This window comes from Phyllobates terribilis, unplaced genomic scaffold (assembly GCF_046119375.1).
Source record: "Phyllobates terribilis strain yellow unplaced genomic scaffold, ASM4611937v1 Scaffold_1__5_contigs__length_1240528914, whole genome shotgun sequence".
In the NCBI taxonomy this organism is placed as follows: Eukaryota; Metazoa; Chordata; class Amphibia; order Anura; family Dendrobatidae; genus Phyllobates; species Phyllobates terribilis.
Window position 1 is genome coordinate 104,409,433 of NW_027362761.1, and position 14,225 is coordinate 104,423,657.

The 14,225-nt window shown below is 45.9% G+C and overlaps 1 protein-coding gene across 1 annotated transcript; it reads left to right on the forward strand.

The window, feature by feature from the left end:
* Window positions 1-325: 325 nt before the first annotated feature.
* LOC141153152 (uncharacterized) lies at window positions 326-13,955 on the forward strand. Its single transcript, XM_073638166.1, has 4 exons — window positions 326-537; window positions 939-2,513; window positions 3,174-3,325; window positions 13,383-13,955. The coding sequence occupies exons 1-4, from the start codon at window positions 342-344 to the stop codon at window positions 13,953-13,955; spliced, it is 2,496 nt and encodes an 831-aa protein (XP_073494267.1). The 5' UTR covers window positions 326-341.
* Window positions 13,956-14,225: the final 270 nt, after the last annotated feature.

Below are 14,225 nucleotides of genomic sequence, written 5' to 3' on the forward strand. Positions count from 1 at the left end.
TCCTTGTGTTTTACCTGCTTGTATTACTGTGTAATGCTGAACAAAATAGCTTGTTTACTCTAGGCTCTTATCTTATGCTAATGAAGGGTGGTGTTTTTCTAAGGTCCTAGCAGGAGACAGTATTCTGGATAGTAACTTTACTTTCAGTTCAGCTGAAGAGACAAAGAGAACAGACGCAGACATGCGAGCTCTGAAGACTCATACAGATATGAATTGTTATGAAATAGTTTAGCTGTCTGTCAACTGATTCAGCCCACCTACTTTTGAAGGTGGCAGAACAGTTATTATTTCTTTTAGTTTTCATTTCATTTCTATTTTTCAGCAGGGAACTATATAGAATTATGGAATTTGTGAGGAATATGGAGAGAAGACGTTTGATAAAGCCTCAGGATATTCTGGCTACTTTGCAATCCATACCGGAGGATGAATCGGAATCCGAATTGCAGGAACATGTATTTGATTCTGACAGTGATGAAGATTTCATTCCTCAGAACATATCAAGTGAATCTGAAGACTCAGAAGGAACAAATCCAGAAGGTAAGTAGTTATGTGTATTTATTTGTTCTTCCACACACTGAGTTAGGGCCTGTGCACACTAGCAGAATTCTGGCTGAATAGCCATCTGGATATTCTTGCCGCAATACAGGCCGTACCTGCCCGCTCATGCCTGAAGCTCCGCTCCGAACCCCGGGCTGGAGCCGCTGTCAGGGACAGAGCAGCGCTTGCTTACGCGCGAGCACGGCTCCGTCCCAGACAGCGGCTCCAGCCCGGGGTTCGGAGCGGAGCTTCAGGTATGAAACTCCGCTCTGTACCTGAGCGGGCAGGTACGGGCCGGATTGTGGTGAGAATATCCGGTCGGATATTCCGCCGCTAATCCAGCCAGTGTGCACGGACCCTTACAAAACAAAAATTCTAAATATTCATCAACTTTTTTACAGATATTCCAAGCACATCAACTGGGGATCGGGCTCATGCAGTTATGTTGCCTCGTGACCATCCTCCTGGTTGTGGACAGAAAAAATCAGCAAAACGTCCCAGAAATGAAAGAACAACAGATAACGATGGCGGCGAAGGTAATGCAACAACAAACACCAGAGAAGGCGAATCTGAAGGAATACTAGTTTCAGCGGATGGTATTCAATGTAAACCTGTTGAAATTGGAGAACACTTGCCTGGTAGGCGTGACAGCCAAAATATTCTTCGAGAAGCACCTGGCCCTACAGGATACGCCAGAAGAAATATCATTATCGATAGTCCTTTGAGCGCATGGCGTTTATTGTTTGATTCATATATATTGACACATATAAAGAACTGTACGCTTGCAGAAGCATGCAGGAACAATAATTTACAGTTTACTCTATCTGATGAGGAGCTAGATGCATTCATTGCGATATTCTATGCTCGTGGAATATCTGGCACGAACCGTCACTCGATTAGCAGTATTTGGTGTAATGACTGGGGAATACCGTTTTGCAAAGCGACAATGTCTAGGGACCGCTTTGTTGAAATTATGAGGTTTCTCAGATTTGATGAGAAATCTACTCGATCGGAGAGACTGCAAACGGACAAGTTTGCTCTATTTTCTACTGTGTGGGACAGGTTTATTGAAAATTGTATTGCGTGTTACAAACCTGGCCCATACATAACGGTGGATGAGCAACTTTTCCCAAGCAAAACTAGGTGTCCATTCACGCAGTACATGCCTTCCAAACCAGATAAATATGGCCACAAATATTGGCTAGCTGTTGATAAGAGGAGCAAATATCTGGCAAATGGCTTCCCTTATCTAGGCAAAGATGACACACGCCGTGCTGAGGACCGTTTAGCTGACCATGTGGTAATGAAGTTATTGGACCCGTTTTTGAAAAAAGGTCGCAATGTTACAACCGATAATTATTTTACTTCAGTAAAATTAGCTAAACAGCTAAAAAGCAAAGGAACAACCATCGTGGGAACACTGAACAAGATAAGGCGAGAAGTGCCTAAAGAAATAAAATCCATGAAAGAGGAATTGTACAACACTAAAGTGTTTAGAAATGAAGACAATTTTACACTTACAGTATATCAAGGAAAGCCCAACAAAAATGTTGTCATTTTGAGTTCCGTCCATCCAGATGTTGTTGTTGCGTCTGATTCCGCTAAAAAAACTCCAGAAACGGTAAAGTTTTACAATGAAACAAAATATGGAGTAGATGTAGTGGATCAGATGGCACGAAAATATACCACACGAACATGCACAAGGAGATGGCCTGTTCATGCATTTGAAAATGCCTTAGACTTTGCGGGTATAAATGCATGGATAATATTCAAGGAGATTACCCACCAAAAAATGTCACGCAAGGCATTTTTGCAAACGCTTGTGAGAGAGTTGAGTGGTCCTTATGTCACAGATAGGGAAAAGGGTTCCACGTCCCAAGTTTCTACATGCTCAGAAGTGATGGTTCAAACAAAATTTTGCCAGATCAAAGAAAAGTGCAAGAAAAATAGATCTGTCGGAAATTGTAAGACTTGTGGTAAGTCTTTGTGTGGGCAATGTACTGCCATAAATCAAAGGCAATGCCTAAAATGCGAAACACCAAATGTTTAGAAGGTGAATTCTGCGCCATATTTTCATTTTTATGCTCCTCCACCTACATTTTCTCTGCTTTTTGTTCTTCAGTTGTTGTTTATATGTGTGCACTTGAATAAAAAAAAATGTTTGAAAAACGTCTATTATAATTATTGTTATTTTCTGTAGAAAAATAAGAAAAGCAGAAAAAAAGCAATCAAAAGCATTACTGTTGGATCTCACAATAATAATACATTACAAAAAATATAATTATTAATAAATAACCACAAATGAAACTCTAAAAATAAACGAAAACAAGCAAGGAGTCAAAATGACTCCTTTCAGTAGTTCTAGGCGGGGTCACGAGTCCAGTAGTCCTAGTGTTAAATTAATTAAGGTGAGTTGGGAGACAAAAATTAAGACCCTTTTTCAGAACATTCTCTTGAGACTCAGTAATGGTATGTTTGGATAAATTAATTATTCTAAGAGAATTGGATTCAGCCTTGGCTGAATCCATTACTATCTTCTGTTCCTGTTTTTGGTAGAACCCCTGAATCCCCATGAATTCCCCCTTAGGGATAGCTGTAATTCTTGCGGATACGCCGCAATTGCTCTACATTCGAAGGATTTAAAGCAAGAGCAGAAGAACTAAAAGGAAGATTGCTAGATAGGAATTTTTCTAAGAATAACATCAAAAAAGCGTATAATATCGCTTTGAGAACTAAAAGGAAAGATCTTTTGACTCCGAGGAAACGGAACCAACAACAAAATGATAAAGTGAGATTCATTACGGAGTATCATGAGGACTGGTCAATAATGATGCACATCCTCAATAGTAGAGATGAGCGTTGTTCTACTCGAACTGTTCGCCAATCTCAAATTCGAGCTGTTTTGGGCGGTGTTCGAGCCGTTCGGCGAACACAAACAATTTGAGAGAAATTCGGCTGTTCGAGGTTATGTTCGATAACTGTTCGTGCACCAAAATCATAACTGGATTTTTTCTCAGTAATGATGAAAATTAATGTTAATACGCAGTTTGAGTGTACAGCGGGGTGGGGGGAGGGGCAGGGGATGGATCTCTGCAGGAACAATGAAGATCTCCATTTTTTTTCCTCTTTCCCGCATTTACAGTGGGGAGGTGCAATCTGTCAGCCTATCAGCAGCGCACACACGGAGCGAAGTGCTTTTTTTCACACAAGCAAGGGCATGTGTCATTGGCAGTGTATGTCACATGTCCTTGCCCTATAAGACCAAGCCATTTTCCCCGTCGCCACCATTTTCTCACTGCTGCAGCTGCGTGTTAGACGGCACCGCTGTTGCTGTGTGCGCTATACCTTGTTAATTTCAAGCCAATTTTCGCACAAATCTACAGATAGCTTGGGAGTAGGGAATAGTTGTGATTGCAGTCCTTTTAAGGACTAGGTTACAGCATTTCCTACGACTTTTATCAGGCAGGTCTGTGCTCTTAAATAGATAGATTGTGGGAGTAAAGACTAATTGTAATTGGAGTCCTTTTCAGGACTAGGTTACATCAGTTCCTATCAGTTTTTGCCAGGCAGGTCTGTGCCAGTGCTGTGCAAGTTTTTTTCACAGCATTTGGCTGAATCTAGCAAAGCTAATCCTTTTTGGCCTATTGCAGAGTGTGTTAGTCAGTGGAGTAGCCTATCTGTGTTGCAAGATATACCACCTGTGTATAGAATACCAATTTTTTTACTGCACCTAGTGAAGTAAAATCTTTTGGGCATAGCATCATTCTATTAGTCCATCTATACTGACCTCCATCAGGTTGCAAATTGAATATAATTTTTTTCTCCATCTAGCTCTGAAAAAATATTGGGCTTCTAGCTGTGTGTGGGACTTGTTCTATTAATCCATCTATACAGACCTCCATCAGGTTGCAAACTGAATATATTTTTTTCTGCATCTACCTCTGAAAAAATATTGGGCTTCTAGCTGTGTGTGGGACTTGTTCTATTAATCCATCTATACAGACCTCCATCAGGTTGCAAACTGAATATATTTTTTTCTGCATCTACCTCTGAAAAAATATTGGGCTTCTAGTTGTGTGTGGGACTTGTTCTATTAATCCATCTATACAGACCTCCATCAGGTTGCAAACTGAATATATTTTTTTCTGCATCTACCTCTGAAAAAATATTGGGCTTCTAGCTGTGTGTGGGACTTGTTGTATTAGTCCATCTATACTGACCTCCATCAGGTTGCAAACTGAATATATTTTTTTCTGCATCTACCTCTGAAAAAAATATTGGGCTTCTAGCTGTGTGTGGGACTTGTTCTATTAATCCATCTATACAGACCTCCATCAGGTTGCAAATTGAATATAATTTTTTTCTGCATCTAACCCAGCCAATAGTTTTGGCCTAATACCACAGTTTGGCCACTCAGCTCTGCTCGGTTCCCATCCATTGTTTTTTTGTGCAAACAACTCCAGAGTTGTTAATTAGTTAACCACCAAAATGAGTGGAAAAAGGCCTGCTGCTGGTGGAAAGGGGAATAGGCGTGTTGGGAAGGGGAAAAAAGGTTGTGTCCGTGGGGTAGGTGTTAAAGCAACAGTAACATCTGCGGAAGAAAGACCATCTTCCAGCCAAACTAAAATGTCTACTTCTTTTAGCGGACAATGTGATAAGATCCCTTTCTTACGGCCACGCCAATCGCTACAAATTCCAGATGAGGCACAAAAACAGCAGGTGCTTCAAAGGATATCAAGTGCTCCTTTAAGTGGGCTCTCCTCCACATCAACTTCAACATCACAAATACTCCAGTCCTCAAAGGTGTCACCCCAATCGCACTTGCTTCCTCACAGCTCCCAAATCTCCAGCTGCCCGTCTGAGTATGAGGTAGAACAGATGGTTGAGTCTGCAGAGCTGTTTACTCATACTATAGCCTGGGAATCAGAGGTCGACTCCAGCGCTTCTGTGAATCCAGACGAGGAAATGATCTGCACTGATGCCCAGAATCTTTATGAGTCGGATCCAGGACCAGACGCAGAAGGTTCTGACCATAATGTAGACCCTCATTCCCAAACTGTAACTCCTGTTGGTGGAGACAATGAGGAAGACGATGATAAGACTCAAATACCTGATTGGAGCGACAACTTTAGTTTTTTGTCAGGGCAGGAACAGGTTGGCTCTGAGGACGACGGGTGTGATAACGCACAGGGTGATGATGATGAGGTTGGAGATCCCACTTACTGTCAACCCACAGTCAGCCAAGAGATGAGGTCAGCAGAGGAGGTGGAGGAAGATGCTAGTGACGACGAGGTCAGGTTGCGCCTTCCTGGACAGAGACGTAGTACTGGAAGCACGTCAACAACTGCATCCTCAAACACAACTCTGCCTCTCACCACAAGTCGTGGTGGCTCTTCAGGTCGCATGGGTGCTAAGCCTTGCATAGCCTGGGCATTTTTTCAGATCGATAAAGATGACCCAACTCGTGTTATCTGTAACATTTGTCAGCAAAAGCTAAGTAGAGGCCAAAAAATACATAGTTTGAGTACTTCATGCATGAACCGGCACATGGACATGAAGCATAAGTTGCAGTGGGAAGCTCAGTGTGCTACAATGCGGCCTAGCCGGCCGGGCCAACCACCGTCTGCCATATCTTGTGCATCCGCGGCCTCTTCATCCTCTGTGACTGGGGGGACAGCAGTTACACCTGTTTTGGGGCGCAGACCTGCCACCTCTTTACCCGCAACAGCCAGCGTGATTGGCAGGTCATCATTTTCTTTGGAGGTGGTAACACCAGCTGGTGTTGAGCGCTGTCCGACATCGATAGCACCACCTTTGGATCAAGGCAACCTAACATGTCCGCCTGCATCTTCCTCACAGACCGGCAGTTTGCCGGGGACACCCTTATCAACCCCGTCTAAGCACAATAGCCAGCCCTCGGTCCCTCAGATGTGGACAAGTAAAAGACCATTTCCTCCTAGCCATGAGAAAGCTAAGAGGTTGAATTTCACCATCTGCAAGTTCTTGGCTACAGAAATGCTGCCTTTCCGCCTGGTGGACACAGAGGATTTTCGAGACCTTATGTCCGTCGCAGTGCCCCAGTACCAGATGCCCAGTCGGCACTACTTCTCAAAGAAAGGTGTGCCTGCGCTCCACCAGCATGTCGCACACAACATCACCGCTTCTTTGAGAAACTCTGTGTGTGACAGGGTGCATTTCACCACAGACACTTGGACGAGTAGGCATGGACAGGGGCGTTACATGTCGCTGACTGGGCACTGGGTAACTATGGTGACAGCAGGACAAGGGGCTGCTGTCCAAGTCTTGCCGTCCCCACAAGTTGTGCGTCAATCCTCTTTATGTCAAAGTTCCTCCACTGCTTCTGCCTCCTCAACCTCCTCTCGGTCTTCCACCTGCACCCAAAGCCTGTCTGGTCATGCCACAAGCTTTCTAACTGCGCAGAAGGGATCCTGCACACCTCCTTACTATGCTGGCAGTAGGGCTCAACGTCATCAGGCGGTTTTTACATTGAAATGTCTGGGAAATGTGAGTCACACAGCTGAGGAGTTGTGGTCAGCTCTGGAGAACCAATTTCATGAATGGTTGTCTCCACTGGACCTGAAACCAGGGAAGGCTGTGTGCGACAATGCTGCAAACCTGGGTGCGGCCCTTCGCCGGGGCAATGTCACACACGTGCCTTGTATGGCTCACGTGTTGAACCTGGTTGTCCAGCAATTTTTAGCCCACTATCCCAGACTAGATGGCCTTCTGCAGAGGGCACGGTCGCTGTGTGCTCACTTTCGCCGTTCACATCCCGCAGCTCAGCGACTTACATCTCTACAGAAGTCGTTGGGCCTGCCACTTCACCGGCTAAAATGCGATGTGCCTACCCGGTGGAATTCAACTCTGCACATGTTGCAGCGACTGTGGCAGCACCGACAAGCCCTGGTGCAATACGTTCTGACGTATAGCCTGGGCCAACGAGATCCAGAGGTGGGGCAAATCACGCTGGAGGAGTGGTCTCAGATCAGGGACCTATGCACCCTTCTGCACAGTTTTGAAATGGCGACGAAGATGTTTAGTGCTGACGATGCCATTATCAGCATGACTATTCCGGTGATTTACATGCTGGAGCACATGTTAAACAGAATTCGGAGTCAGGTGGTGGCACAAGAGGAGGTGGAGGAAGTAGAGGAGGAGGAGTTGTATGCGGAAGGGCTAACATCTGCAAGGTCCAGACGGTCGGCAGCACCAAGGCGGCAGGCATGTGAGGGTGGGGGTGATGGTTTTACCAGGGCGCATGGTAGCAGCCAAACTAGTGAGGAAGGTGCAGGAGCCCAGGAAGAAGTGGAGGACGAACTGATGGAAGACTCATCAGATGAGGGAGACCTTGATCACATTTCTGTTGTGCGAGGTTGGTGGGAGAGGACAGAGGAAGGAAGCATGATTGTTACCTCGCCACCAACACAACAGGGACTTGGTGCTCCTGGATGCGCAACACACATGAGTGCCTTCTTGCTGCACTACCTGCAACATGACCCTCGAATTGTGAGAATTAGAAATAATCCTGACTACTGGGTTGCCACACTGTTAGATCCCCGGTACAAAAGTAAATTTGCAGAAATTATTCCTGCCATAGAAAGGGATGCACGCATGCAGGAGTATCAGCAGAGACTGTTGCAGAATCTTACATGTGCTTTTCCACAAAATACCAGTGGTGCACGTAGTGAATCTCACAGTTCCAACTTGCCAACCGTGGGACCGTCAAGTGTTCAGCACTCAAACCGTAACAGAACCACAGTATCTGCTGGTAACATCAATTTTGCGGAATCATTTCACCACTTTTTTAGCCCATCCTTTGCAAGGCCACAGGAGACAAGAAGTCTGACACATAGTCAACGCCTAGAGACGATGGTACAGGAGTATCTCCAAGTAAACATTGAAGCCATGACTGTGTCACTGGACCCTTGCTCTTTTTGGGCTTCCAATCTGGATAAATGGCCGGAGCTAGCCACTTACGCCTTGGAGATCTTGTCATGCCCCGCAGCCAGCGTTCTGTCTGAACGTGTGTTCAGCGCTGCTGGTGGTGTGCTGACAGATAAGCGCACGCGGCTCTCCACTGATAATGTAGACAGACTCACGTTCATAAAGATGAACAAATCATGGATCCGAAACGACTTTTCTACCCCTGTGTCATCCTGGGGAGAGTAAAAGCTTGATGATTGGTTAAAATCACCCTACCAACCGTTTTAAGCTTTCAAATTACTAATCATGTTTATCTGTATCTTGGCTGGAAAATAATTTGGGCTTTGTAGCAGTGTGCAGCACTGATTCTATTAGGCCATCTATAATAAGCTCCACCAGATTTAAAATTACTAATCATGTTTATCTGTATCTTGACTGGAAAATAATTTGGGCTTTGTAGCAGTGTGCAGCACTGATCCTATTAGGCCATCTATACTAAAGCTTCACCAGATTTAAAATTAATAATAATTTTTAGCTGCATCTAGCCCGGAAAATAATTTTGGGGCTCCGAGATGCGCAAGACACATAAGTGCCTTCTTGCTGCACTACCTGCAGCATGACCCTCATATTGTCAGAATTCGAAGTAATCATGACTACTGGGTTGCCACACTCTTAGATCCCCCAAACTTTTCGATCAACCTTTTCATTTTAATAAAGACCAAAAAAATGGTCATTTTTGAAATTATAAGCATTAGCAGGTTGTTAGAAACTGAAATCAAACAGTTTTCAACTCAAAACTTTATTCTAGGTGATATTACATTTTCACATAGGACCCCTTGTTCGAAAGGAGCTTCTGAACTCTCTCGTCCATTGAATTTGTCAGGTTTTGGATGGTTTCTGCTTCAATTGTTTTGCATGAGGACAGAATACCCTCCCAGAGCTGTTGCTTAGATGTGAACTGCCTCCCGCCATCATAGACACTCCTTTTAATGATGCTCCAAAGGTTCTGAATGGGGTAGAGGTCAGGGGAGCATGGGGGTCACACCATAAGTTTGTCCCCTTTTATGCCCATATGAGCCAGAGATGCAGATGTTTTATGTGCAGCATGAGATGGTGCATTATCATGCAGAAAAATGATCTTGCTGTGAAACACACGGTTCTTCTTCTTGAACCATGGCAGGAAGTGCTGTTTGAGAAAATCCACATACATTATGGAGTTCATCTTTAGCGCCTTCAGGGATCCTAAAGGGGCCGACAATCTCTCTCCCCATGATTCCAGCCCAAAACATTACTCCACCTCCTCCTTGTTGGCGCTGTAGCCGTGTTTGCGTGGGGTGTCCATCAACCAGCCATCCTCCACTCCATCCATCTGGACCATCGAGCGCTGCACGGCACTCATCCGTGAACAAAACAGTTTTGAAATCAGTCTTCATGTAATGTTTGGCCCACTGGAGCCGTTTCTGCTTGTGTGAAGTGGATAGAGGAGGTCGACAGGATGGCGTATGCACAGCTGCAAACCTCTGAAGAACCCTGCATCTTGTTGTTCGGGGGACGTTGGAGGCACAAGCAGCTTCAAAAACTTGTCTGCTGCTATGACAAGGCTTTTTTGCCGCTGCTCTTTCAACCTGACGTAATTGCCTGTAGGAAAGAGTCCTCAATTTGCCCTTATCAGCACGCACACGTGTGTACTGTGAATCAGCTACATACTTCTTGATTGCCAAGACACTTCATCCTGATCATCGCACAATGTTGATTGTAGTCATGCCTTGACCTAAACACTCCACAATTTGTTGCTTCTCAGCAGCCGACACATCCTTTTTCTTTTTCATTTTGGCAGAAAATGTAGGCTGCTTAATAATGTGGGACAGCCTTCTTAAGTAGTCTTGCCTTTCATTGGACACACCTGCCAAACTAATTAGCACAGGTGTCTGCAATTGCTTACAGTGATATAAAGAGCCCTGACACACATCACCATCAATGAGTTTAACTGACAAACAAACAAATTCTTCCCTTATCACTCCTAAACACTTTTTGCATAATAATTTGGAACACAGTGTACATGTGCTTTTCCACAAAACACCAGTGGTTCACGTAGTGAATCTTACAGTTCTAACTTGCCAACCGTGGTCTGTATGGAGTTGTTCAATAAAGGGCCCAAAATTAAGATAACATAGATGGGAGAGGTCTCTATGAATAGGAATTCCTAAGTATTTGATACCCTGTGAGGGCCAGGCAAAGGGAAAGTTGGACTGGATGGAATCCTATATGGATTTGGGGAGGGAGACATCGAGGGCCTCAGACTTCGCTGCATTGATTTTAAAATTTGACCATGTAACAAAGTGATCTATTTCAGCCATAACAGCATGGATGGATATATGTGATTGAGTGATATATACTAGGACATCATCAGCAAATAGAGAGCACTTGTACTCGGTGCCTCCCACCTCAATCCACCTAATATTGGGGTTATGGCGAATTGATGAGAGCAGGTGCTCCGTCACTAGGATGTATAAGAGAGGGGACAGAGAACATCCCTGCCTTGTCCCATTGGTGATTGTGAAAGGTGATGAAAATGTTCTGACGCGCCCCCTGGGCCTTGGGACACCCGGAGCCGGACCCTTTTTGGTGGATGCTGGTGGTTGTAGTCTCCGTGGCGGCGACCCGGTTCCGTGGCTCAGGGCGGTCAAACCAGTGGCGGAACTATTTATGTGGTTTTGATGTTTAAATGTCCGACTACGCCACCCGTGGATTGCGGTCAGAGTGAACCGCCGCTCCAGGGCAGACCGCTGAGGCTGGTGTTGTGGGTGCAGCAGAGCGTAGCATAACTCCCCACGGGAGGAGTATAGCCTCAGGGCAGTGTATGCGGAGGATGGGGGTGATGGTGCAGGGCAGCAGCAGTAATGACACGGAGTCAGTGATGCAGTCCAGGGCCTTTACTCACAGTTCTTATTATCCAGACCACGTCTGCAGGTAACGGCTGCCCACGTCGTACTGTGCTCACCAGGTGAGGGGCTCAGACAACTCCCAGATAACTTTGGAGTGCTTCACAGGACCCCCTTTGTGTGTCCTTTGTCTGGCCTTTCTTACCAACCCTTCTGTCCGGCTGCCTCGGGCCTCCTCTTGGTAAACTTGGCGCCAGTTTCCCTGACCCTATGTGGTGCCTTCCTAGCGGGTGTAGCGAGGGGCTGCGCCACATAAAATGTCACAGCCTCCTGTTTCTAGCTGAGGGTCGTTTCCTGCCTCCACTAGTTTCGGGGACCGGTCTCCCCCTTTGGCCTGACCCCTCCACGCAGGTGGATTCGGGCGTGCGGTGGCGACTCGCCCGTCCGCACCCCTGAGATCCCTTCGTTCCTCGTTCCTGGAGTCTTCTCCGCTCCTCTTCCTTCCTTCTCCCTCTTCCAGGCCTGGGCCTCTGTTACTAGGCCCGCCTCCGGAGCAGAGCTCATGCAGAGCCCCTGCTCCCTGCCACTTCTGCTCAGACTTCTCTGCACTGAACTAAGATGGTGCCCACCTTTTATACTCCCTTCTCAATGCACCCAGGAACTGCTTCCTCCCTGCTCCTGCACTACAGGGTTCCCCTTCCTCAGTGTTCCCTCCCCCCACTCCAGCCAGGGACAGGGACTGTCGTGCCCATCTCAGGGGCATATTGGTCGCCCTGCCCCACGGCAATGTGGTGTAATGCATGCAGGTGTCGGGTCCTGATCCACACTACATCCTTACCTGAGAGTGAGATATCACACCTCTGGGTGAGGTGCAATACCTCTGTAGCAACCGAGCCCTCAGGGTGCTACAGTTCTATTTATCTTCAGCCTAGGTGACGTATTGCGATACAGGGCCGTGATTTTGGCTATAAAAGGGTCCCCTAGACCCCTACCCCAAGCTTTTTAAGAGAATCATATATGGCGTGCCAGGAGACTCTATGGAATGCTTTCTCAGCATCCAACGAGAGTATCTAATTACAAATTAATTTTTAACTGCATCTAGCCCAGGAAATACTTTGTGCCTAGTAGCAGTGTCTGCTAGTCAGCGGATTATCCCGGCTGTTAAGCAAGCTACACCACCTGTAGTTTGGACACTTCATTTTTTCAAAGGAAATGCTTCGGGACCACGGGATACTCAGTGTAGAGCATCAGGAGGCACCCCAAGGCATAGGGGCTCGGACTGGCAGTAGGATGCCTTGCGGTGGACAGCCGAGCTCGATCCTTATAAAAGCTTTTTAACTGCAGCAGCTTTAGTGGACGCTACTGGAGCTGGAATTACGCGGCTGCTGGCATGAGACTTGCCCTCCAATAGATCCTTGTAAATGGATTTAAAGTGTATTTATTCAAATTAGAGAGACAATTTAAATTAAAAAGCTTAGAGCTGCCTCCACCACAGGGGGGCTCGCTCGACCCACCAGCGGACAGGCACCAGTATTGGGAGAGGGGGGCTGGCCGTCAGGGTTCACCGCGGCTCTGGCACAAACCCGGCGACACGGAGGTGGCACGGGCAGGAGCGGACTGAACGTGTCGGCTTCTCACTTTTTGGATTTTAGAAGGGCATGACATGCCTATATCTGTGTCTCCCCCTCCTTTTACTCCTCCACCTCTTTTCTTTTCGCATGACTATATGTATTTGTCACTTTTCCATGTGTTAGTTGTGTCTTCTGAGCAGTTTGTCAGCTTTTGGACACCTTTGAAGGTGTTATCTATGTGTTTCTATGTGTTTTTGTTTGCCTGCCATTGGTTTTAACGGTGTTCGAAGGTGTTCGACGAACAGTTCGACGAACAGTTCGGCGAACACACGGGTGTTCGACGAACCGAACCGAACTCGAACACTACGGGGGTGGCTCAACACTACTCAATAGACATTGGGGTATTTTGAGATCATGCTGTGATCTCAATCGTTTTCTTACACCACAGGCCTCTTCAGGATACCGTAAAATGACTTCTATTTCTACCCTCCTAGTTAGTCATTTTAAGCGGAGTAGCAGACCAGTGACAGTCAGATATCCGGGTTTCTTTCCCTGTAAGATGTGTAAGGCCTGCCAAATCTTGGTCCCCATGGCATCTCTCAAAGATGCCTTTGGAAGAAATTTTGTCATACGTCAACATCTTAATTGTTCCTCTACCGGGGTAGTATTTTGCCTGGAGTGTACCTGTGGACTGAAATATGTAGGGAAGACCACTAGAGACTTGAAAACTCGAGTGAGGGAACACATTAGGAGCATTATTAATTTTGACAAAGATGAAAATACAAGTCGAGAACAAAGAAGAGTCTTCACACCTACCCCTTTCGCGAGACATTTTAAGAACAAAGATGACTTGCAGTGGAAAGAACTTAAGGGGTGGGCTATCTATCAACAGAAATTGGACATCAGAGGTGGAGACCTGGATTCAATCCTTTTGAAAAAGGAAAGCGAATGGATTTTTAGATTAAATACGGTCAGTCCTTACGGACTAAATGAGAATTTCAAATTTGTCTGCTTCCTTTGATATCTCATGTGGGATTTAAGAATCTGTGGGTCCGTTAACGGATTGTAACGGTATTATGTGATCGATTCTGATGGACCAGTACTGGGCAATCTTTAATGAACGTAGGTCTGTGGTTGTATAAGAACTCCTGAATAGAGATGAGCGGTGTTCGACTAGAACTGTTCGCCAATCTCAAATTCGAGCTGTTTTGGGCGGTGTTCGAGTTGTTCGACGAACCCGAACGATTTGCAAAAAATTCGGCTGTTCGAGGTTATGTTCGATAACTGTTCG

Coding starts and splice junctions, on each gene's coding strand:
- LOC141153152 (XM_073638166.1), top strand. CDS start 342: ATGGAATTTGTGAGGAATATGGAGAGAAGACGTTTGATAAAGCCTCAG. Junction 2,514..3,173: donor CGGAAATTGTAAGACTTGTG/GTAAGTCTTTGT, acceptor CTACATTCGAAG/GATTTAAAGCAAGAGCAGAA. Junction 3,326..13,382: donor ACCAACAACAAAATGATAAA/GTGAGATTCATT, acceptor CTTACACCACAG/GCCTCTTCAGGATACCGTAA.